At 39.4% G+C, this 25,664-nt stretch overlaps 1 protein-coding gene and 1 pseudogene across 1 annotated transcript in view; one reads left to right on the forward strand and one right to left on the reverse strand.

Annotated features, from left to right (window-relative positions):
- Positions 1-24,025, forward strand: part of CA10 (carbonic anhydrase 10) — an 837,221-nt gene extending 813,196 nt beyond the window's left edge. The window contains exons 7-10 of the mRNA XM_070388901.1: positions 12,057-12,129; positions 18,015-18,169; positions 20,734-20,908; positions 22,749-24,025. Coding sequence (XP_070245002.1) covers positions 12,057-12,129; positions 18,015-18,169; positions 20,734-20,908; positions 22,749-22,771 — 426 coding nt within the window. The 3' untranslated portion in view covers positions 22,772-24,025. The remainder of the gene's footprint in view (positions 1-12,056; positions 12,130-18,014; positions 18,170-20,733; positions 20,909-22,748) is intronic.
- LOC102266996 (EEF1A lysine methyltransferase 1 pseudogene) lies at positions 138-779 on the reverse strand (annotated as a pseudogene).
- Positions 24,026-25,664: the final 1,639 nt, after the last annotated feature.

A 25,664-nucleotide genomic window follows, 5' to 3' on the forward strand; every position in this document is an offset into this window, starting at 1 on the left:
AAAAACACCCTGCACTCCAGGGACATCCTAAGGAAATCATAATGCCTTAACCTCGAAAATGAGGATGAGGAGGTGGTAGTTTTTCAGAAAGGAAATGTCACTTGGGTCCTTCCTGCACTGGGAGCTGCACTGACAGATCACGGTTCAGCCTGGAGTCGTAATTCACGAAACAGTGAAACTCGTTTCCCAGGGTGAGTGTGTTCTGGAATAAACTTGCACATCTTCACTCCAAGCAGCTTTGCTGCCACCACCTCCATGACAACACCTGTGCACAGCAGAATCTTTCCCCGGGTCAGGAGCTTGATGGTTTCTGACATTTTCCTAAGACATTCCTCCAAGAGATAGGGGTGATCTGCCATGACGATGGCAAAGCTGTGTGTGGTGATCCTCTCGGGTAAGTCCACAGGGTTCTTGTAGTCATAGTAGACAAAGTCCTTTCCGTATACGGCAAACCTCCGGTTGTACTCAAATATGCAGAGGAAGACATCGTCTCTGTGCTGCTCTCTCAGCTTCTGGTAGACGCTGGGGGCGCTCACACACGCTATTCTGCCACCCTCCCCGGCAGCTGCCAAGGCGTCCTCAGCAAGGTACAGGGCCGTCTCCGGGCAGTACCAGAACTGGCTCACCCGCCAGTTCTCTTCTATTATCCCCATGTTGTACTTGTCATGACCACGGAGGTGAGAGTGGTGCTGCTGCTGCTCAGCATAAAATTCCTGCAGAGCTGCAAGGGTGTATGAAGAAAGCTGGGAGCAGGGGGCCTCGTCTTCGCAGTCACTCATTTCACACCCTGACTGTGTCGGGAGATGCGGACGAGCAGAGTAGGGGCAAGCTCCTCACTCCACTTGCTGCTTGACTCCACGCATGCTCCGTAGCCCGGGGCCTGGTCGGGCAGCCAGCTGCGTCTGCACGTGCACACTAGAAGGAATCACGGCTGCTGCTGCTAAGTCGCTTCAGTCATGTCAGACTCTGTGCAACCCATAGACAGCAGCTCACCAGGCTCCCCCATCCCTGGGATTCTCCAGGCAAGAATACTGGAGTGGGTTGCCATTTCCTTCTCCAATGCTGGAAGGTGAAAAGTCAAAGTAAAGTCGCTCAGTTGTGTCCGGCCCTCAGCGACCCCATGGACTGCAGCCTTCCAGGCTCCTCCTTCCATGGGATTTTCCAGGCAAGAGTACTGGAGTGGGGTGCCATTGCCTTCTCTGAAGGAATCACTAGAAGGAATCAATAGCAGAATAACTGAGGCAGAAGAAAGGATAAGTGACAAAGAAGATAGAAAGGTGGAAATAACTTCTGCAAATCAGAATAAAGAAAAAAGAATGAAAAGAAATGAAGACTGTCTCAGAGACCTCTGTAACAACACTAAACACAATAACATACAAGTAATAGGGGTCTCAGAAGAAAAAGAGATAGAGAAAATGTCCTATAAAATATTTCAAAAGATTTATAGTTGAAAATTTCCCTAACATGGGAAAAGAAATAGTCACCCAAGTCTGGGAAGCAAAGAGAATCTCATACAGGGTACAACCCAAGAAGAAACACACCAAGACATATATTAAACTAACAAAAATTAAAAGAAAAATAATAAAAGCAGCAAGGGAAAAATAAGAAATAACATATCAGGGAATCCTAAGGTATCAGTTAATGTTTCAGCAGAAACTCTGCAATCCAGAAGGGAGTGGCAGGATATATTTAAAGTAATGAAAGGGGAAAACCTACAACCAAAATTACTCTATCTAGCAAGGATCTCATTAATATTCAAAAGAGAAATCAAAAGCTTCACAGATAAGCAAAAGCTGAGAGAATTCAGTACTAACAAACTAGCTTTATAAAAATTGCTGAAAAAACTTCTCTAGATGCTAAACACAAGAAAAGAAAAAAGAACTAAAAAAACAAACCCAACACAATTAAGTAAATGGCAAGAGAAACATACATACTGATAATTACCTTAAATGTAAGAGGATTAAATGTGTCAGCAAAAAGACACAGATTGCTGAATGGATTCTAAAAAAAGTTCATATGTACTGTCCACAAGAAGTCTACTTCAGACCTAGGGACACATACAGACAGAAAATAAGGAGAAGAAAAAATATATTCCATGCAAATGTAAATAAAAAGAGAGGGGGAATACCAATAGTCATATCAGAAAAAAAAAAAAAAAAAGGACTTTAAATTAACAACTGTTACAAGAGACAAGGAAGGGCACTACATAATGATCATGAGATCAACCCAAGAAGAAGATATAACACCTGTAACTATTTATGCACCTAATATAGGAGCACCTTAATACATAAAGCAAATGCTAACAGCCATAAAAAGGGAAATCAATAATAACACAATAATAGTGGGGTACTTTAACATCCCAAGCATACCAATGGACTGATCATCCAGACAAAAAATTTAATAAGAAAACAAAGACCTTAAATGACACATTAAAACAGAGACTTAATTGATATTTTTAGGACATTACATGTAAAAACAGCAGAATACACTTATTTTTTTCTCAAGTGCACACAAAACTTTCTCCAGGATAGGTCATATATTAAGTAAGAAAACAGTGCAGTTCAGTTCAGTCTCTCAGTCGTGTCCAACTCTTTGCGACCCCATGAATTGCAGCACGCCAGGCCTCCCTGTCCATCACCAACTCCCGGAGTTCACTCAAACTCACGTCCATCGAGTCAGTGATTCCATCCAGCCATCACATCCTCCATCATCCCCTTCTCCTCCTGCCCCCAATCCGTCCCAGCATCAGTCTTTTCCAATGAGTCAACTCTTCACATGAGGTGGCCAAAGTACTGGAGTTTCAGCTTTAGCATCATTCCTTCCAAAGAAATCCCAGGGCTGATCTCCTTCAAGTCTTGGTAAATTTAAGAATATTGAAATTGCATAAAGTATCTTTTCCAACTATAGCACTATAAAATTAGGATTCAATTACAGGGGAAAAAAACAACAACAACAACAACAGTAAAAACCACAAACACATGGAGACTAAATACTATGCTACTAAAGGGGACGACAGAGGATGAGATGGCTGGATGGCATCACTGACTCGATGGATGTGAATCTGAGTGAACTCCGGGAGTTGGTGATGGACAGGGAGGCCTGGTGTGCTGCGATTCATGGGGTCTCAAAGAGTCGGACATGACTAAGTGACTGATCTGATCTGATCTGAAGTAGCCAAAAGATTACTGAGGAAATCAAAGAGAAATTTAAAAATACTTAGAAATAAATGACAATGAAAACACAAAAACCTGAAGCCTATATGATGCAGCAAAAGCAATTCTAAGAGTGAAGTTAATAGAAATGCAATCCTACCTCAAGATTCAAGAATAATCTCAAATATACAACTTAACCTTACAACTAAAGCAACTAGAGAAAGAAGAAAAAGTTAGTAGGAGAAAAAAAGTTATAAGGTCAGAGCAGAAATAAATGAAATAGAAATTAAGAAAACAATAGCAAATATCAATGAAACTAAAAGTTCATTGTTTGAGAAGATTTTTTTTTAATAAATTGATCAACCTCAGCCAGATTCCCCAAGGGGAAAAAAAGGGAAGAGACTCAAATCAATAAAACTATAAATGAAAAAGGAGAGATTATGAAATAAAATTCAATCAAATTAATATAACTGACACTGCAGAAATATAAAGGATCATAAGGGAGTACTACAAACAACTAAATGCAATAAAATGGGAAATCTGGAAGAAATTAACAAATTTCGTAAAAGGGAAAACCTCCCAAGGTTGAACCAGAAAGAATCAGAAAATATTAACAGACCAATCACAAGTAATAAAAATGAAACTCGGATTAAAAATCTTTCAATAGACAAAAGTCCAGAACCAGATGGCTTCACAGATAAATCCTATCAAGCACTTAGAAATGAGCTAGTGCCTATTGTTCTCAAACTTTTCCAAAAATATTACAGAGAGAGGAACACTCCCACACTCATTCTACAAGGCCACTATCACCCTAATACCAAAACCAGACAAAGATATGCCAAAAAACAGCTCAATATTGCCAATAAATATAGATGTGCTATTCCTCAACAAAATACTAGCGATCGGAATCCAACAATACATTAAGAGAATTATACATCATGATCAAACAGGGTTTATCCAAGGGATGTAAGGATTCATCAGTATATGCAAATTGATCAATGTGCTAAAACATATTAACAAACTGTAAAATAAAAACCATATGCCACGTGATCATCTCAGTAGATGCAGAAAAAAACTTTTGGCAAAATTCAACACCCGTTTAGGATTAAAAAAAAATGTCTGCATAAAATGGATATAGAGGGAACATACTTCAACACAATAAAACCTATATATGACAAAGCTCCTGCAAACAAACTCCTCAATGGTGAAAATTTGAAAGCATTTCCTCTAAGATCAGGAACCAGACAAGGGATTGTCCTCCCTCACCATTATTATTCAACATAATCTTGGAAGTATACTAGTCACAGCAATCAGAGAAGGAAAAGAAATAAAAGGAATCCAAATTGAAAAAAAAAAAAAGTAAAACTGTCATTGTTTGCAGATGACATGATACTATTCATAGAAATCCTAAAGATGCCACCAGAAAACTTCTAGAGCTAATCAATGAATTTCGTAAAGTCACAAGAGACAGAATTAATACACTGAAATCTGAACCCCTATATGCCAACAATGGACCATCAGAAAGAGAAATCAAGAAAATAATCTCATTTACCATTGCAATAAAAATAATAAAATACCTAGGGATAAACCAGACTGGTTGCAAATAGGAAAAGGAGTACGTCAAGGCTGTATATTGTCACCCTGCTTATTTAACTGATATACAGAGTACATCATGAGAAACGCTGGGCTGGAAGAAGCACAAGCTGGAATCAAGATTGCTGGGAGAAATATCAATAACCTCAGATATGCAGATGACACCACCCTTATGGCAGAAAGTGAAGAGGAACTCAAAAGCCTCTTGATGAAGGTGAAAGAGGAGAGTGAAAAGGTTGGTTTAAAGCTCAACATTCAGAAAACAAAGATCATGGCATCTGGTCCCATCACTTCCTGGCAAATAGATGGGGAGACAGTGGAAACAGTGTCAGACTTTATATTTTTGGGCTCCAAAATCACTACAGATGATAACTGCAGCCATGAAATTAAAAGATGCTTACTCCTTGGAAGAAAAGTTATAACCAACCTAGATAGCATATTGAAAAGCAGAGACAGTACTTTGCCAACAAAGGTTCGTTTAGTCAAGGCTATGGTTTTTCCAGTGGTCATGTATGGATGTGAGAGTTGGACTGTGAAGAAAGCTGAGCGCTGAAGAATTGATGCTTTTGAACTGTGGTGTTGGAGAAGACTCCTGAGAGTCCCTTGTACTGCAAGGAGATCCAAGCAGTCCATTCTGAAGATTCAAGAATGATCTCACTTTTTCCTTAAGGGAAAAAAAAAAAAAGAATGATCTCAAATATACAACTTAACCTTACAACTAAAGCAACTGAGAAAGAAGAAAAAGTTAGGAGAAAAAAAAGTTATAAGGTCAGAGCAGAAATAACAAGCAGTCCATTCTGAAGGAGATCAGCCCTGGGATTTCTTTGGAAGAAATGATGCTAAAGCTGATTGGCTACCTCATGCGAAGAGTTGACTTATTGGAAAATACTCTGATGCTGGGAGGGATTGGGAGTAGGAGGAGAAGGGGATGACAGAGAATGAGATAGCTGGATGGCATCACTGACTCGATGGACATGAGTCTGAGTGAACTCTGGGAGTTGGTGATGGACAATGAGGCCTGGTGTGCTGCAATTCATGGGGTCACTAAGAGTTGGACACGACTGAGCAACTGAACTGAAGGAGGCAAAAGATCTGTATGCAGAAAACTATAAAATAAGATTTAAAAAAATCAAAGATGACACAAACAAGTAGAAAGATAGGTCATATCCTCGGATTCAAAGAATCAATATTCTGAAAATGACTATATTACCCAAAGCAATCTACAGATTCAATGAAACTCCATCAAATCACTGATGACATTTTTCACAGAACTTAGAACAGAAAATTATACAATTTGTATAGAAATACAAAAGGTCCTGAAAAGCCAAATCAATCTTGAGGAAAAAAAACAGCTGGGCAATCAGGCTCCCTGACTGAAGGGGTACAGTCATCAAGACAGTATGGTAGTGGCACAAAAAAACAGAAATGCAGATCAATAGAAGAGTATAAGAAAACCAGAGATAAACTCACACACCTATGAACCTTGTCACGCACCTTATCTTTGACAAACGAGACAGGAGTATATAATGGAGAAAAGATAACCTCTTAAGAAATGGTGCCAGGAAAACTGGACAGGTACATGTGAAATAATAAAATCAGAACACTCTAACACCATGTACAAAAATAAACTCAAAATGATTTAAAGACCTAAAGGTAAGGTAGGATAATATAAATTCTTAGAGGAAAACATAGGCAGAATACTCTATGACATAAATTGCAGGAGGATCTTTTTTGAGCCACCTCCTAGAGTAATAAAAATAAAACAAAAATTAACAAATGGGACCTAATTAAACTTAAAAGCTTTTGCATAGCAAAGGAAACCATAAACAAGATGAAAAGGCAACTCTCAGAATTGGAGAAAATATTTGCAAATGGAACAACTGACAAAAGATTAATCTCCAAAATATAATTTATACATTCAATATAAAAAAACTCAATTAAAAATTGGTCTGAAGACCTAAACAGATATTTATCCAAAAAATACATACGGATGGCCCACAAAGCCATGAAAAGATGCTTAACATCACTAATTCCTAGAGAAATGTAAATCAAAACTACAATGATGTATCACCTCACACCAGCTAGCCTGTCATTAAAAAAATCTACAAAAAATTGTAAAGCAATTATCCTCCAATTAAAAATATTTTTTTTTTAATTATACAAACAATAAATGCTGGAGAGAGTGTGGAGAAAAGTAAACCCTTTTGCTGTTGGTGTGAATGTAAATTGATACAGCCACAATGGAAAACCATATGGAGGTTCCTTAAAAAAACTAAAAATAAAACTACCGTATGACCCAGCAACACTACTACTGTTCTTATACCCAGACAAAGCCATAATTCAAAAGGACACATGCACCCCAATGTTCATTGTAACACTATTTACAATAGCCATGGCATGAAATCAATCTAAATATCCATCAACAGAGGAATAGATAAAGAATATATGAGATACATATAAATATAGACACACACACACACACAATGGGATATTACTTAGCCATTAAAAGGAACAATACTGGGTCATTTGTAGAGACTATCATACCTAGATAGTGGACCTAGATAATGGACCTAGAAACTATCATACAGAGTACAGTAAGACAGAAAGAGAAAAACCAAGTATCATGTATTAACACATATATGTGGTATCTAGAAAAATGGTATACATGATCTTATTTGCAAAACAGAAATAGAGAATATGCTAACAGATATAGCATACAAATATATGGACACCAAGGTGAGAAGGAGGGGTTGGATGATTTGAGAAATTGGAATTGACATATAACACCATTGTTACTATATATAAAATAGATAACTAATGAGGACCTACTGTGTAGCTCAGGGAATGTTACTTAGTGAGTGCTCTGTTGTGACCTAAATAGGATCAGATCAGATCAGTCGCTCAGTCATGTCCGACTCTTTGCTACCCCATGAATTGCAGCACACCAGGCCTCCCTGTCCATTACCAACTCCCGGAGTTCACTGAGACTCATGTCCATCGAGTCAGTGATGCCATCCAACCATCTCATCCCCTGTCGTCCCCTTCTCCTCTTGCCCCCAATCCCTCCCAGCATCAGAGTCTTTTCCAATAAGTCAACTCTTTAATGAGGTGGTCAAAGTACTGGAGTTTCAGCTTTAGCATCATTCCTTCCAAAGAAATCCCAGGGCTGATCTCCTTCAGAATGGACTGGTTGGATCTCCTTGCAGTCCAAGGGACTCTCAAGAGTCTTCTCCAACACCACAGTTCAAAAGCATCAATTCTTCGGCTCTCAGCCTTCTTCACAGTCCTACTCTCACATCCATACATGACCACTGGAAAAACCATAGCCTTGACTAGATGAACTTTTGTTGGCAAAGTAATGTCTCTGCTTTTGAATATGCTATCTAGGTTGATCATAACTTTCCTTCCAAGGAGTAAGCGTCTTTTAATTTCATGGCTGCAGTCACCATCTGTAGTGATTTTGGAGCCCAGAAAAATAAAGTCTGACACTGTTTCCACTGTTTCCCCATCTATTTCCCATGAAGTGGTGGGACCAGATGCCGTGATCTTCCCTTTCTGAATGTTGAGCTTTAAGCCAGCTTTTTCACTCTCCTCTTTCACCAAGAGGCTTTTGAGTTCCTCTTCACTTTCTGCCATAAGGGTGGTGTCATCTGCGTATCTGAGGTTATTGATATTTCTCCCGGCAATCTTGATTCCAGTTTGTGTTTCTTCCAGTCCAGCGTTTCTCATGATGTACTCTGCATATAAGTTAAATAAGCAGGATGACAGTATACAGCCTTGACGTACTCCTTTTCCTATTTGGAACCAGTCTGTTGTTCCATGTCCAGTTCTAACTCTTGCTTCCTGACCTAAATGGGAAAGAAATCCAAAAAAGAGGGGATATATGCATATGTATAGCTACTTCACTTTTCTATACAGTAGAAACTAACACAATATTATAAAACAGATATACTCCAATAAAAATTAATTTTAAAAATGTTCTCCTACTCTTGGCCTGGGGATGTTCCTTGATTAGATTTCATTTCTGCTCCCTGAGATACTTAACTTGTTCACAATCTTCTGAATGCCTCAGCTCTTCCTGTAGGGTTTTCACCTCTTTGGGTAAGAAATATCTGTTATTCTCATTCTGATTTCTATCCATAGAATGTTAGAAGTCCAGAAATCTTACTTCTATTTTAACTATTGCAATTCTTTTTGTCCAAGCAGGTAGTTATTTTATTTGTATAATGGACTTTAAAACTTGATGAATTTTCTATGAATCTGATGCATATCTACTCTATATACATCCTAAAATTCACTGCTTCTGAAGTAATGAATTGCATCCAATTCCGCCCCCCAGGACAGGGCTTTCTCTACTCTGGTTGCAGCAAATTCCTGTAGGGAAAAAAATAATGTCCTTAGGATTATTAACAGCCTATTTGTCTTGCTGAGGACTCTTACATTTAGCTTAGAACTTTTAGAGGTATTACAAAGGGTCTTCTGTACAAGTTCCTATAGATGAAAATTTTGCCAAATGTTCTATGTCATAACTTGGTTCACCATTTTTTTCAGTCTCTACTAACAGTTGCCTCATTATTTTCCAACCTCCATCTATAGCCTGAATTCAAAGCCAATATTAAGTATGTATAAATTATTATGAAAACAAAACCTAAAATGGGCAACACCCGCTTTCAGATACCAGTTTTTACATCAATTAGCTTTTGCTGTTTTAATATTTGTTTTAAACAATAAATATTTCTAACTTCTTAAAAAAAAACTGTCTTCCCCCCAAAAAAAGGGGGGGTGTTACAGTGTGGCAGTTCTAAAAGTTGGCAGTCATTGTGTAGCTCCTTGGGAAGTTTTAGCCAAACCATTAGAGGAAGTGCCCCAGTCAGAACTTCGAATCTAATGACAGTCAATAGAAATTCAGCATTTGGCACTAGGGAGTTTTAATACAGCTCTCATGAAGACATTATCATCACACAGAATGGGCACAGGGGCAGCCCCAGACACCACTCCCTCTCCTTCCTCGTGAGCATCATCTTTTACAACAGTCACTTTGCTCTGTCTGGTCACGCAGCCTCCTAACTTCCTCTCCCTCACCTGGGTCAGATTAAGCCTTTTTGTGGTCCCAGGAGAGCTGAACCCTGGATATACTGCTGCCACTGACCACCAATCCCACCTCCTTTAGCTTGTCACTGGCAAATATAGAAAAGGGCTTTTGACCAGGTAAGTATGATTTTAGGCTTTCTTAATCCCTAATAAAACTTCCCAAAGGAATTGGTCTTGGTACAGACAGATCCTTCCAATCCCTGTTCTATACCTCTTGGCATCATCACAGACCCTGTTATAATAAATAGTAGATTACTAAATGCAAGGCACTGAGACATGTACTTTACATACATATTTTATCATTTAACCCTAATAATAAACCTGTGGAGTGGACATCAGTGTCCCTAAGGAAAATGAGGAAAATGGTACAAATAATTTTTGACATTACATCCTCGTTCATGTAGCTCATAATAGTACATTCAGGAAAGGATCCCAGGTCTTGCTTGACTTTAATATTGACACTAATGACCTTGTTCACATAGAGCTGGAAGGGAGAAAAGAGAAAGCAACATTAAAAAATTTTCCCCTACATTCCCTTGCTGCCCACAAACATAGGACAAATATCTATATCCCTCAACCAGCCCCAATTATGACATTGATAACTTCTTGTTGTGTTCAACCTGGGACATACTTACTCTTATGCAGCCTGAAGGCATTTCACAGTATTAGGCAATGCATATCCAAGGGCTCACATCTCCTGTAAATTTCCCAAATCTAGGCCTTCTGTGAGTAACTCTCATGACCAACATGGACTGCCCAACAGCTCTTGACCTTTGGTGAGTGCCTCAGCCTCGGCCACTGACATTTCCTCACTTTGCTCAAAGTTTCCGAGTCAGTGAATGTCATCCTGGCAATGTGGGCACATTACAGCTTACAGGGTGATTGATTTGCCAGAAGTGAGCCTTCTAACTGAAAACTAATGGAATGTTTCACAGGCTTCTGTAGAAGCACTCATTCCACTTAGATTACTGACACAGGTCCTGATTGTTGCCCTGTGGGTTACTGAGAGGAACTTATGCCCCAGATCCTGAGATCAGTAAAAAGATTGTCCCTAGCTCCTGCATCTTCTCAGGACAGTTTGGCTCTTAGGGATGCTTCCAGTCTTTCCCTGAGCAAACCTGAAACTTTCAGGCTGGATCTCAAAATAAGCTACAGCATTTCTATCTTTGTCCAACATAATCAACTCCAAGATGCTCCACAGTGAATCATCCAAGCTGTGACTTGCCATTCACTCATTCCCAAACTGATTATGCATGGGACACAGGCCAGACTTTTCTGGGCACTGATACCTAGAAATGACATGAACAAAGCCTCTGGCACTCTTCCCCTCCTTCTGATCTTTCTACCTCCCCTTCCCAATTCCCTGCAAGGTAAGCAGTAACAGAAATTGAGAAGCCCCATATCTAGGTCAGCTGAACCCTTGAGATGTCAACCAACCAAACTCTGAGTCATAAAAGGGTTGGAATTGTTTGTTAAAATAAAAGATTTGTTTATCTGTAGGTTTCACTTATCTCTGTCTCCTCCTAGTCCCCCACCTTTCCTATAACCACAGGGAGCAGAGATTTAGCTATGATTGCTTCTCAGTCACACACCATTAACTTCCAATTTAAGTGCATATATACCAAGTACATATTTTATCCTCTCACCCACATAGTCAACACGCTAAAGTTCACAAATTGTCTGTGTGCATTTTGGAAAATTTTCAATTATTTTCAATCAGCTCAAAAGGGTCTAGTCCTAATGTTAGCTCTGCCCAGACTCACCAGGTACCAGGGACCCAAGACACTCAATTAAAGGACATGGCAGATTCCTTACCTAACAGGACAATCTGTTTTTGACTCTCCTTTCATGGGTTGCATCAGCACAAATACTCTTGGCACTCTTTCTGTTTCTCTTTGTACTTGGATAACTATCCCCTTCCTAATATGTCACTCCCTACTCTCTACTTAAAATCCTCTGATGGTTCCCTATTCCTAGAAAATAAACTTTAAATGCCCTAATATGACATTCAAAACCTGGCATGAGCTATCCCTTGCCTCTCTATCTTTACCTCCCATCCTTCCTCCATACTCTCATTTTCACCTACCCTGAAATGCTTCCCTAAGAATGACTAGTTCTCCCATGTCTATGTGTGCACAATATGTTTTTCTCACCTTTTCTCCTTTTCCACCAAAGTTAACTTCTGCCTACCTTTTACTAATATTTTCTTTTCCCCCCTAGGTTTCTGATTCATCAAACCCATTTCTTAATCGAATGCTCAACAGAGATACTATCACAAGAATAACATATAAAAGTAAGTTTGGCTGAATTTTCTATATAGCAACTATTCTCTAAAGGTTAGTCCTGTTTGAAGGCAGAAAGCCAGAACTAATGATCTCCAAGGGCCTCTTTCAGCTTCATGATCATTCAGTTCTGTAGAAAATCACTCTGGAGAGTCAGGATTGGCTAAGAAACAACTCATTTCAAGCAGAAACCCCCAGAGTGCCTTTTTCATCCATGCCTGTCTAAAGCAATAATGGTTATTATGATGATGGTCATCATTATCCTATGGATTGGTAATGAGCTGGGAGATCCTACTAGCTGACAGACTCCAACATATCAGCTGGCCACATTTAGGGCTTTGCCAATTATGTGATTGAGAAAGCATTCACCAGGTGGTTTGATCCAACTTCAACACATTCTAAGGCCCTCAGCTGGACCACATCTCCCCCTCTGTGTCACTGGGTCTCCCTTTCAGGTTAGACAAGGTGGCATTTTTCTTCATTTCCATGTGTGACACAATGAGCTATAGAATTCTGCCCAATTTCCTTGGGTTTCTAGAGTGTATAATTCCCTGAATCTGTAAGCAGAAAAGAGGTAATGGTGCACAGTTGAAAAGAGTAGAGTGGAAAGGATGCCACTGTCTTCTGTAGCAATCTTAGAGGTTGCAGGACTTGGTGAAAGTTATGGAAATAGTACACATAAAGGGATTAAAGAAAATAACAGGAAAAAGTTTAACTAATTAGAAGTGAGCAAGAAAGTGGGATTTTGTCCTTAAGCAAAGAGCTTCCTCACTTTGTTCCCTCCTTTGTAAAGAAGTTGAAATTCAGTTTCTAAGGTCCTTCTAAATCTAGGATTTTGAATCTGATTTTTGCAAAAGTAAAAATCAGTACACAAACATTCTGACACCCCACATCCCTTTGGCATGTCCTCACTTGGTGTAGAACACTGCTATGGATGGTGATGTGGAAAGACAAAATGAATGCCTTACAGATCTCACCTAGGACTGCTGGAGGAAGAGTGTGGAGAATCCTTCTCTTTTTCAATTACTCATCAATTCAGCAAGTATTTCTTTCATGCCTGCCACATGACAGCACCAAGTGAAGCTCTTGGGATATAAAGATGGGCCAGACACCAGCCCTCCACACAGAACACTCCCCTATGAAGAGTTTGGGAACGCTGGGAAACCTGGAGAATCAGCCAGAAGAAATATCTCCAAAACCATCCCAGTCTTCCTCATAAGTACCCATAGAGTTCTTTAAGCTCAAACTCAGATTGCTTAGCAAAGGGAGACATTTCTGTGTTGGGTTGCAAATACATTTTATAACTGCTCATAAAGATTATTAGTTTTTTAACTTTTTTGCTAAAAGAGCATAAAATTAAATAAAATGCTTTCAAATATCTTGAATTTGCAGTTTAGAGACCATGAAAAGCCATCAAATTACATTTTAAAGCCCAACACACCATCTAAGAGATTGCCAGCTGCAGTCAACCATTAGTCAAACTTTGCACCCCACCCCACCTCACAGCTCTAGGCTGATTAATGTTAAGTGATGTGGCTGCTTCCAAAGATAAAACCAGTCATACGGGTTTGCTCTATGGGAAGGTGGCCTTTCACGTGAATGATGAGTCTCTCACTCTTTAGTCAGGGAGACAGACATATAATGGTGTTTCTTAAAGATTTGTGTAATAAGCACAATGTATTAAAAATAGGAATGGAACTCTTGGGATCATAGAAAATCTGCCTAAAATTCATGGCAGATTTTTAAATAGGGATTGCTATTCAAATAAGTACTAAATATATGAACAACCATTGTGAGGAAAGAAATAAGGGAAGAAAGGGAGGGAGGAATAGAGGAAAGAAGGGAGAGGAAAGGGGAGGGAGGGAAGAAGGGAGGAAGAGAAAGAAGGAGAGGGAAAGGAAGGAAAGAAGGAGGGAAGGAGAGAGTGAAGGACATTCCAAACAGCATACACAAATGCAAGGAGAGGACTTAAAGGAATCTGAAAAGTTCAAAGGCAGGAAATTTGCCTTCATCAGCTCTTCCTCTGCATGGACAAGTGAGAATAACCCAGACACTGCAATGCCTAGGACATGTGGCTGAAAGGGATGAATTTTCTCAGCAGGAAAGTGCCAACACTCTTCTTTCTAGCTAATCACCTAGAGGCAGCCAGCCTGTGGAAATTTGTCCAAACAAGGGAGCAACAAGGAAGTTTCTGAAACAGGAGTCATGCCTGAGAACATAGCCAGTGGGTGGGAAACATAAGCCTGAGAAGTCCCTCCAGGGTCTTTGCAGGAGACACCAGGTTATGCTGGCATTTTCCCATGAACTCTCGTAGACAATACCTCCTGCTCAGGGGCACCTACCAGAGTCCTCTGCTTTCATTCTTTTAAGCAAGCAAGAAAAAAAATGAATCCCCCCAGCTACTATCCAACCACAATACTTAGGAACACCTGACCTTGGCCCCTGACCACCCCCACAACCAACCCATTCTTCTGCTGCTACCCAGAATTAGACTCCAGTGTAGCTTCAATCTGCCACACTCACTCATATGTGTACACACTCTGCTAACTGCATCAGCATCAGGAACATGGAAGTAATGCTAGCTAAGTATTTTCCACACTCCAGGCTCTCTGCTAGAGCTTCACATGCAGCATCTCACCTGGTGCTTACATAGTCTTATTCCCAAAATAGGTATTAATAGCTATCCCAGTTTACAGATGAGGAAAGCAAAGCTCTGAGAAGTGAAGCCCTCTATCAATGATACACATTTAGTGAGTGGCTCTATTAGTCAGCAAATTCTGCGTAATGAACAAGCATTCAACAATAGGCATTGATTTCTCACTGCTGCATCTGTGGGTTGGTTGGTGACTCAGTAAATCTGCAGGTCAGATAAGGTCAGATAACATGGCTTTCTTTTGTCTAGGATCAAGTACTTCTCATGTTGGGGATCAGAAATGCATGATGTTGTTTAAGGTCTAGTCTTGAAACTCACACACTGTCACTTCTATCCACTGTTCACTGTTCAAAGCAAGTCACACGGCCAAGCCCAACATCAAAATGCTCCCATGGATTTGGGTCTGGGAAGGGGATGAACATTTCCTGAACAATAGTTTACTCATCCATAGTGGGATAGCAAGGATTTTAGCATAGGTCGTCCCAGGGATGTTCGTAGGCTCTTTCTGTCCTATTGTCTTCCTCCCTAATGGGCAAGGAAAGCTTAACTCTGAGATCTTAAAACTAGTTGTATCGCTAATACTCTCACATTACATGAAGCTTTTCATCTTCTTCTCTTAATCCCAAATTTAGTTCAGTCTGAAGAGAATTCTTTTTTTGCTTTTTGCCAATGTTTCCACTTTGGAAGGGTCATAAACTAAGCACAGAACTTGTGGGTAATTTGAAATTTCAGGCTCATAGCATCCTAGGCTCCCTGCAACTCCTGCTTCTCCTTTGGCATGGGACTACTGGTGAAATCATTGTCATTCAAAGGAATACAGTGGCATCACCATTATTGGGTACATACTGAAACCAGAGGAGACATAGAGATTAATGCTAAATGGGGTCAATCTTCCCCATTAGTCCTTCCTTTGGGGATGTTTCATAATGAAAAGTCAATCTAAGACTCTGAGCAGATAGTGATGTGATCTCCTGACAAAAGGATCACTCCATTTGCTTGGATAAAGCATATTCATGGGTGAGAAGGGAATAGGAAATTTCAAATATGTTAAGCTTGAGATGGGCCTCAAAGAAGAAGTATAGAGTAGGCAGCTGTATATATGAGTGTGGATTTCAGGAGAGATAACTACAGATATAAATGTGGAAGTCATTTGGATCCAGATAGCATTTAAACCTGGGTGAGATCATGGCAGAGAATAAATAGAGAAGAGAGAAACATATCCTCTTTTTTTTTTTTTTTTTTTTTGCTTTTTTAAAAATATAAATTTATTTATTTTAATTGGAGGCTAATTACTTTACAATATTGTATTGGTTTTTGGACTCTGTGAGAGAGGGCAAGGGTGGGATGATTTGGGAGAATGGCATTGAAACATGTATAATATAATATATGAAACAAATCGCCAGTCCAGGTTCCATGCAGGATACAAGATGCTTGGGGCTGGTGCACTGGGATGACCCAGAGGGATGGTACAGGGAGGGAGGTGGGAGGGGGTTTCAGGATGGTGAACTCATGTACACCTGTGGCGGATTCATGTTGATATCCCCATTTTTTAAAGAACAGCTCATATCCCCATGATCTAACATTGTGAATCATTTCTAAAGATAGTTTTAAAAAGAGGCTTTTGCATATCTGTCTCATCAACTGGTTCAAGAGGTGTAAAGAGGGAGGAGTTAGCATGGAATCATGGGGTAAAATCACCACAAAATGGCAGCCATTAGTCACACTGTCCATTTGCTTGATTTGAACATAAATTAGACGACTAGGGAGAAAAAAGGAATTGTGCAAAATCATTCTGTTGAGCCAGTTGAGAAAATCAATGCCAGTAATCCATAAAAGGAGGAAACAGAAGAATATTGCCAAAAAGACTGTGAATTTTGGAAGCCAATATACTAGTAAATGCTATACTATATAGGACTATACTGCTACATTATACTTATAGGACTCTATATGTTCTGGTGAAGAGATATAGAACTAAGCAGACCTCGGCACCTAGCTCTACCATATCTTTACTGTATAACTTCGGCAAGTTTCTTAACCTCTTTGAGGTAATTTCCTCATCAATAAAATGAGGATACTAATACTGATATTGAGAGAGTTGAGATGAGAGTTAAATAAGGTAGTGAGTCCGGTGCCTGGAGAAAGACTGATATAAACAAGGTGCTTAATAACATGTGTTTCTCTATTATCCCTAGGTATGCTTTGGTCAAATCTAGCTTCTTGGGAGGTGAGAGAAAGGTCAATATAATACTAAATACAATTATCTTCAAGGTGAATGCAACACAGGGCACTTAAGCAACATAGCTTGTTTACTTAAATGAACTAGAGCTTCTGTGTGGGATCCATCCAATGCATGGTAATAGTCTAGTGAGCTTCTACTTTCTTTGAAAGTTTGGATTTCATATGTCTGACCAAATCTTATAGCACACTCTAACTAAACCAGACTGACAATGGAAAAAAAAAAATAGCCTAAATTAATTTCAGGCTGACTTTGGTAAGTCTTTCAAAGAAAATCTACACAGCAGCAGAATCTGGGATATCAGCATAACAGTGTTTTGGAAGCAGATTGTTACTCTTCTACATGGGTTAAATCCATAAACATAGCCTCTTGATTCTGGCCTTCCCTTTTTACCCCAACACACACACACACACACACACACACACACACACACACCCAACCCCTGTCCTCAAATGTGTATGCAACACAGAGGCTGATTATAGTTTCAGAAAAACCTTAATTTTTTTTTCTTTACTCTAGAACCATGCCTGTAATGCCCTCATTCTGTAGTCTCCTTCAGTCCCTCCTCCCCATCACCCTTAATAAAATAAAATACAATAATAGCAGCACGCTAAAGTACCCAATATGGTCAAAGTGCAAGCTTGGTTAAACAAATTACAATAACCTTTAATAAAGATGTGCTGAATGCATCCTTTTCTTATTCATTACATTCAACTTCATATTGTATGGCCAAGCCACCATCAGAGGAAGCATCATTAAGTGCAAATCTTATCATGCCATTCCTCTGCCTAAAACATTTTGGTGGCTACATATTGCCATGACTAGTACTAGAGCGAAAAATAAACATACTTTTTGTTTAAAATGATTATATTTGGGGGACTGTTTGTTCCTGCAGCCTATCCTGACAGTCTACTGGAATCTGAAAAGGACAAAAAAAAAAAATGTTATCAGTAATAACCAACACTTTCTCAAGAGTCCTAATTCTTAAGTCTTATTTTATTCTTCAGATGATGCATATTTACTACAAGGACTTAATATAGAGGAACTATATCCAGAGACCTCTAGTTTCATTACTTATGATGGGTCCATGACTATCCCACCCTGCTATGAGACGGCAAACTGGATAATAATGAACAAACCTGTCTATATAACCAGGATGCAGGTGAGTTTCTCTGTGGTCTTTTAGCTAGTGGGGAAGATGATGTGAAGACTGGCTGGGTTTTTGGAGTGCTTATTGTAATTATTTGCTTTGACTGCTTTAACAAAATACCACAAATTTGATGGCTTAAACTGAAACATATTACCTCACAGTTCTGGAAGCTCTAAGTCCAAGGTCATGCTGTCTGCAGAGACATTTCCTTCAGATGAAGTAAGGAAGAGTTTGTTCTATACTTATCCCCTGGTTTCTGGCAATTTTCTGAAAAGCTTTGGTATTCCTTAGCTTATAGAAGCATCACCTCAATCTCCCTTTATCTTTACATGGCATTCTCCCAATGTCTGTGTCTCTTTGTCCAAATCCCCCTTAATAAGAACATCAGTCAAATGGGATTAGGGTCTACCCCAATTAGTCATATTAGATTAGGGCCCACTTCAATAACCTCATTTAATTACATCTATAATGATCCTCAAAATTCAAAAAACAAAGATCATAGCATCCCATCCCATCACTTCATGGGGAAACAGTGAAAGACTTTATATTCTTGGGCTTCAAAATCACTGCAGATGGTGACTGCACCTGTGAAATTAAAAGATGTTTGCTCCTTGGGAGAAAGGCTATGGCAAATCTAGACAGCATATTAAAAAGCAGAGATATTACTTTGCTGACAAAGGACCATATAGTCAAAGCTATGGTTTTTCCAGCAGTCAGCATGGATGTGAGAGTTGGATCATAAAGAAGGCTGAGTGTCGAATAATTGATGCTTTTGACTGTGGTGTTTAAGAAGACTCTTGAGAGTCCCTTTTACTGCGAGGAGATCAAACCAGTCAATCCTAAAGGAAATAAATCCTGAATATTTATTAGAAGGACTGATGCTGAAGCTGAAGCTCCAATACTTTGGCCACCTGATGCAAAGAACTGACTCATTGGAACAGACCCTGATGCTGGGAAAGATTGAAGGCAGGAGAAGGGGACGACAGAGGATGAGATGGTTGAATGGCATCACCAACTCAATGGACATGAATTTGAGCAGTCTCTGAGAGATGGTAAAGGACAGAGAAGTCTGGTGTGCTGCAGTCTATAGGGTTGTGAATAGTTGAATACAACTGAGTGATTGAACAGCATAAGGACCCTATTTCCCAATCAGGTCATATTCTGAGGTACTGAGGGTTAGGGCTCTAACATTTGCATCTGTGGGTTAGACAATTCAGCTCATTACACCTATTTTTAAGGAATTAGTATCTGGAAAGACTGAACTTGAAATAATTATAGATGTGCCCTACCTGCCTGAGTGAGAAAGGAATAAGGGTTAATTCCCAAAGTGTGCTCTACCAACTCTAGTATTCAAAAAGCAGATGAGCAAAATGGATGATATTGTTGAATATGTTTGAAAAAACTGTACCTAAAAAGAGCCAAATTAGTTTCATTGCTGGGAGACTTCTTAGGGTCTTTAGAATGGTAATATATGTCTATCTCCAAGAGGAGGCAATATGATGTGTAGCATTTCATAAGTATATTTGAATGTAGGATTTTTTAGAGCTTCCCACAATATTCCTTGTTGGGCTAGCTAGCATTTCTCAGAACTGGATGGGAATCAGGAAACCTGGCTTCTGAGATCAGCTTTGTTAATGGATCATTATGTACTTCTAAGCCTGTGGCCCCACTTCTGTGAAGTGAATTCTCTTCTTTATAATGAGGGGGTAAATTACATTAGTCTATCCTGTGGTTGTGAGGGTCTATAAAAGCTCAGAGGAAACACAAGCAAAGGAAGCAAAACCAAACTCTTTTATAGGACATGTACTCACAACCTGACAACTCTTTGAACAATTTGAAGTGCTTGATGCTATCTCTGTTTATTGGGATATTTTAGTGACAAGCAAACCCTTTGGGATAACTTGAACTTAGAAAAAGGATTTATTCATGACATCCTGGGTCATCTTATGGAATTTAAGATCAGAAAGTGATGTCAAGAATTCACTGGAATCAAAACTGCAGAAGCCCTTTCACTCTGCACTCTCCTGCTCCCTCCTGCACCATGGTTCATCCTCCTCTATGCTAGAGAGTTTTCTTTAGTTTCACAGTCCTGGGTGGAACATGGCTGAAAGCATTTTAATCCAGCTCTTGGTCCTGATAGTCACAGAAAAATAACTTAATTAATCCAACTTAGTTTAGCTTTGACTCCTGTACCAGTCACTATAGTTTTGATAATACTCATATCAGAAAATAATTCCCTTAATTACTCAGCTTCAGGGTCTGAGAGTGAGAAGAGTCTCTGGAGAATACCCATTTGGGTTTTCTCCTTTGACGATGTGTCATAGGACAGAAAATAATCACTGACTTGTCCAGAGGCACACCAGGAACAAGTGAGCTTAAAGTAAGGCTCTCTCCAAGCATGGAGGCATCAGTGGGTTGTACCAACTGAACCCATGGATCAGGGTCTGTGGAAGGCTCAAGTACACTTTCCCACACAGCTGGCACTACCCAGGCTGGCCATGGTCTATGTAGTCTTACTTCTTCCATACTACATGTAAGAGGATGGGTGGATCTCACAGCTGTTTCTCTCCCCTCAGATGCATTCCTTACGCCTGCTCAGCCAGAATCAACCATCTCAGATCTTTCTGAGCATGAGTGACAATTTCAGGCCTGTCCAGTCACTCAACAACCGCTGCATCCGCACCAACATCAACTTCAGTTTACAGGGGAAGGACTGTCCAAACAACCGGGCCCAGAAGCTTCAGTATAGAGGTGGGTTCAGAGGGCAGTAGACACAAGTCACTCTAGTCTTCTTACTTAAACCTACTCTGAAAGGCTTTGAACTATCTCTCTTAATAGGAATCATGATTGTAAATGATATTTTCATGGTGCTTTTCTATTGAAAAAGTTTTTATGTCATAATCAGAAACACAGATCAAATCTTTAAACCTTGTCTAGTACAGACAAGATAGCATTTTTATCACCATTTTACAGAAGAACCCAGAGAAGCTGATTCCCCTAAAGTTATGTGTTAAAATAGGACAACTAGAAGCACTGAAACTTTTAGTTATATACAAATAGATTCCTTTTCCCCTAGAAGGTGAGCAAATAACTCTACATACCAGGTGGTTAGGGCCCAATGAGATATGTGTCTGAACACATCTTTTTCCAGTGCTTTGTGTCTAGAAGTGATTAGAATTCCTACTAAAGAGGGTATTCAGGGTGCCTCCCACCTTCTGTAACTCACATCCAACCCACTCTCTTCCCTTCTACACACTAAGTACCTATTGAACATTTTTGTAAAACCCCAATATGGAAAGGAAAGTGGAGATGAGTCATGGAGATGTCTTCAACCAGGAGATAGGACATCAGAGTTCCAGGCCTGGTTCTGACACTAATAAGTCAAATCATTTACCTCTCTAGCCCTGGCTCCCATGACAGTCTTTATACCAGCTACATCATGATTTGTTGTGAGGAGAAAATGAGAGGCTGGATAGGGAAGTCTTTTGTACTGATAATATGTTACTTGAATATGGGGACTGTGGATGTTACCATACAACTTTTAGAAGCAACTACCACTACTAGCCTCCACCGTATCACTCGAAATTCCCCCAAATTTCTTTAATTTTCTCTCTCTTTCAGACATACCCAGAGTACTAAAACTATAATTTCTGTTTCTTTCCATCAAGAAATACTCAACTCATTCATTCATTGAGCCTTCCCTTTATTCAACATCTATTTATTATGTACCTATTATGTGCTAGGCTTCCCTGGTGGCTCAGCTGGTAAAGAATCTGCCTGCAATATGGGAGACCTGGGCTTGATCCCTGGGTTGGGAAAATCCCCTGGAGAAGGGAATGACAAGTATTCTCCAGTATTCTGGCCTAGAGAATTCCATGGGCTACACAGTCCATGGGATAGCAAAGAGTCAGACACGACTGAGCAACTTTGACTTTGACTTTCACTTATGTGCCAGGCAGTTAGCTAGGTGATGAAGATATGACCTTATCCCTACAGAACTTATAGTCTAAGAGTTGGATCAGCTAACATTTTCTGCAAAGGGCCAGATGAGAAATATAGATTTTGTGCTCTGCTGTACTCTGATGTAATGTGAAAGCAGCCACAGACAATATGTAAATAAATGGGTGTGACTGTGTTCCAATAAAACTATATTCACAAAAGCAGTTCACAGCTGGATTTGGCTTGCAGGCTGTCATTTGCCCACCTCTGGTCTAAAGCAACATCATGCACTATAGCTTCTTGACACAATGGAAATGTTCTGTGTCTGCATTGACCAATATGGTAGCTACTGGCCACATGTGGCTATTGAACATTTGAAGTGTGGCTAGTATGACAATGCAACCAATAGTTTTAATTAATTTAGATATATATCAGCCACATGTAGCTAATGACAATACTATTAGATATCTCAGGCTCAGAGGCTCATAAGAAGGTGGAGAGGATAGTTGGGATACATACAAGTAAGCAGACATTTAAAAACTGTCCCTTCCCCTTTGGAGTAAACTGCCCAACCCGTGTGCAAATTCATCCAATTATGCCTTGTTTTGTGTCATTCATTTTGTTTTATTTCTTTCTTTCTCTCTCTTTCCAGTAAATGAATGGCTCCTCAAGTAGGGAGCCAAGCCAAGAAGAATTCCACCTCAGTGAAATGCTACGACTGTGAATTGATGTAACCTGAAATGTCCCTCTTCTTTCTTCTCTCTCCTTCCCTCCTTCAAGCTTCATTCACTCTTTGGATTGGCCCTTCCTTCATGAAAAGTGTCTGCAAAACCTTGGCAGAGGAGTACATCTCTTACACACACTCATAAATACACACACATGCAAATATATCTACATACAAACACACTCACACAGCACCCAAGATGGGAAGTCAAGTTTCAGAAACAAAAGCCTCATTCATTAAAGGTTTTAGAAGAAAATAACCAACTAACCTGAGTACAATTTTGATACTGTTTTCTGGAACAAGTAAATCTACCCAATGAGACTTTTCAGTCTTTGTACATACAAAATTCTTCTGAGAGAGAGGAGAAAACACAGCTCTGACAGCATCAAGTGGACTTTGTTCTTTGCATCAAATGATCTTGGATAGTGTCCTAAGATCCTTTAAGGGTGCTGGTAACAGGTGAGCCAGGATAAAGTTAGCCAACGATGCATTTCTAGATTATGATTCTTCCATTTACTCAGCAACTCAAAAAGAAAAAGGACAGATATTGAAGAGATACCCATTGTGTATGTGTGTGTGTGTGTGTGTGTGTATATATATATATACACACACACATATATATGTATGTGTATATATATATATATTTCACCACAGACTATTAAAAAATTGAATTATTGCTCCTTTTTGTCATATATCTATACTAGGATTTGCCAAGTTCAGATTGTTCCATTGCTGTTTCTTGTTTTCCAAAGGTCATACATTGTGTTTGGTTATTGTTAAAAGCTCAATAAATGTGTTTAACAAGTTAATTTCATTTTTCTTGCTTTGATCTATTCTCCTTCCTTACAGGCTAAGCTCTGTCTTCATACAACTGCATTCTTGCTTTTACTTGTTCCTTCATCTATGTTTTATTAATTTGCAGACAGTTTTTTACTGAATTTGTGGCAATCAGGAATGCATTTGATAAGCTAAGCATAATTTTAATTCCACTCCATGGCTTGATCATGCATAGGAGGTGAGCTTCATCCTGAGATAGCAGGCAACAGATTTCCTGCATTTCAAAACTTCTACCCCCATGCCAATGATGCCCCCTTGAAGGAATGCACTTTGCCTTGTAAATTCTTGGGTAAGGGGTGTCTTTTCTCTCCAGGTGCAACTGGATCTCACAAAGTACAAATGAATGCCTTTCTTTTCTTGTTTATAATGGTCACTCACTGTGTTTGGTTACTGTCAAGAAATCAATAAATGTGTTTAACAAGTTGCTCAGTACCCCTGTCTGAGTTTATTGAAGAGGACAACGTTCTTTGCTGAAGCCTCTGAGTCCTGCTGGGTCCACAAGCAATTGTATTATGGCCAGCAGGGCAGCTGAAGCTGCCAGAACAGCCCATCTGTTTATATTCCTAGAGCCAGATAATTAATACCCTGTTGAGAAAGCATATAGGTTTAGCTGCTGGAAAGGAAGACTTGGATGTTCATCCAGAGGCCAAATTAAAAATAACTTTCATCTCTTATTTCTGTTATAGCCTCCAGAAAGTGGGAAAACACAAGCATGCATAGTCTGTGTACATGGGAACATTTACAAATATGTCAAAAACTTCAGCCAGGTAGCTAGGTTCATTGATGAGGGAAAAAAAAAATCTGTCATATATTTCATATTTAAAATAATACACTTAATTGGATTTTTTAAACATTTTACACCAAAATGATGATGGATTTAACCATGATGACATGTGACCCTGTATCTAAGCATCACTTTTTGCATAAAACCAGATCTTCCTGAAAATATTTAGGGTGGGCAAATGGTAGTCTTTCTCTGTATGGCTTGCTGCCTTCCCTCTGAGTCAAAATATTCTTTAAACTGCAATGAAAAGGAGTGATATATTGTATCAGCCAGGCCTAACTTCAAATCTTTAGTGTACCATTTGCCTACTTGCTATGTGTGATCCTAGGCAGGTTGCTACTTCTCTGATCTGTTAATTGGAGATCCCAATAATTGCTTCTATGAATTAAGAGGCCTTAAATGCTACATAGCTGATTAAAGCAACTCATAAAATACCTGCAATGATTGTTATATAAATAGTGTCTATAGAGCATGTGTGTGGCCTACCAATTATAGGTTTTTCTGTACCATACTTTCCCCAGGGAGGGGTTAGCACCAATCACAAAAGGACACCAAGTTAATACCAAATGACAGCAATAGATACCCAGCATTCAGCACATAGGTAAGTACATATAATCTGTTGGGGCAAAAAGGAAAGAGTATCAGTGAGAAAGGAAGATAAGAGGCTGAGTTTCTAGGCCTTGTTCTGTTACCAGCATCTTCTGTGACTTTGGACAAGTCAACTGCCCTCCCTGGAAGAATGTTCTTGTACATAAGTGATTTGGATACAGTGATCTCTCACAGACTTTCTATTATTCCTTCACTCTTGTCTCTTATTCAGTTATCAGTACAAAGAGGAAAAAGGGAAATCAGGTTGTTATCCCTTGGGGGTCCCTTGGCACAAGCAGAGTTTCACTCTGGCCAAACAGAACTCAAAATGGAGTGAATAGCCTGTCTCCCACATCTTAAGCCCATCCAAAAATGCCCTTTCTCCCACTCACTGGATTTTCCAAACTATGAAATGAAAATTGGAGTACTTTGCCTTCAAACCAGATAGAAGTAATAAAGATTAGCTAGATTTATACCACTTTAAAAACTGAAAAAGAAGAAGAATTTTTAAAAGCACCAAAAGCCCCCGACAGTTGGCTTGATAAAGTCATCAAGGAATAAAAATGCATTTTTCATTTTCAGTCCATGGTGCTTAGGAAGGTCAGGCAGTGATGCTGCTGTGCTCTTCGGGTGTG

This window comes from Bos mutus, chromosome 19 (assembly GCF_027580195.1).
Source record: "Bos mutus isolate GX-2022 chromosome 19, NWIPB_WYAK_1.1, whole genome shotgun sequence".
Taxonomy (NCBI): domain Eukaryota; kingdom Metazoa; phylum Chordata; class Mammalia; order Artiodactyla; family Bovidae; genus Bos; species Bos mutus.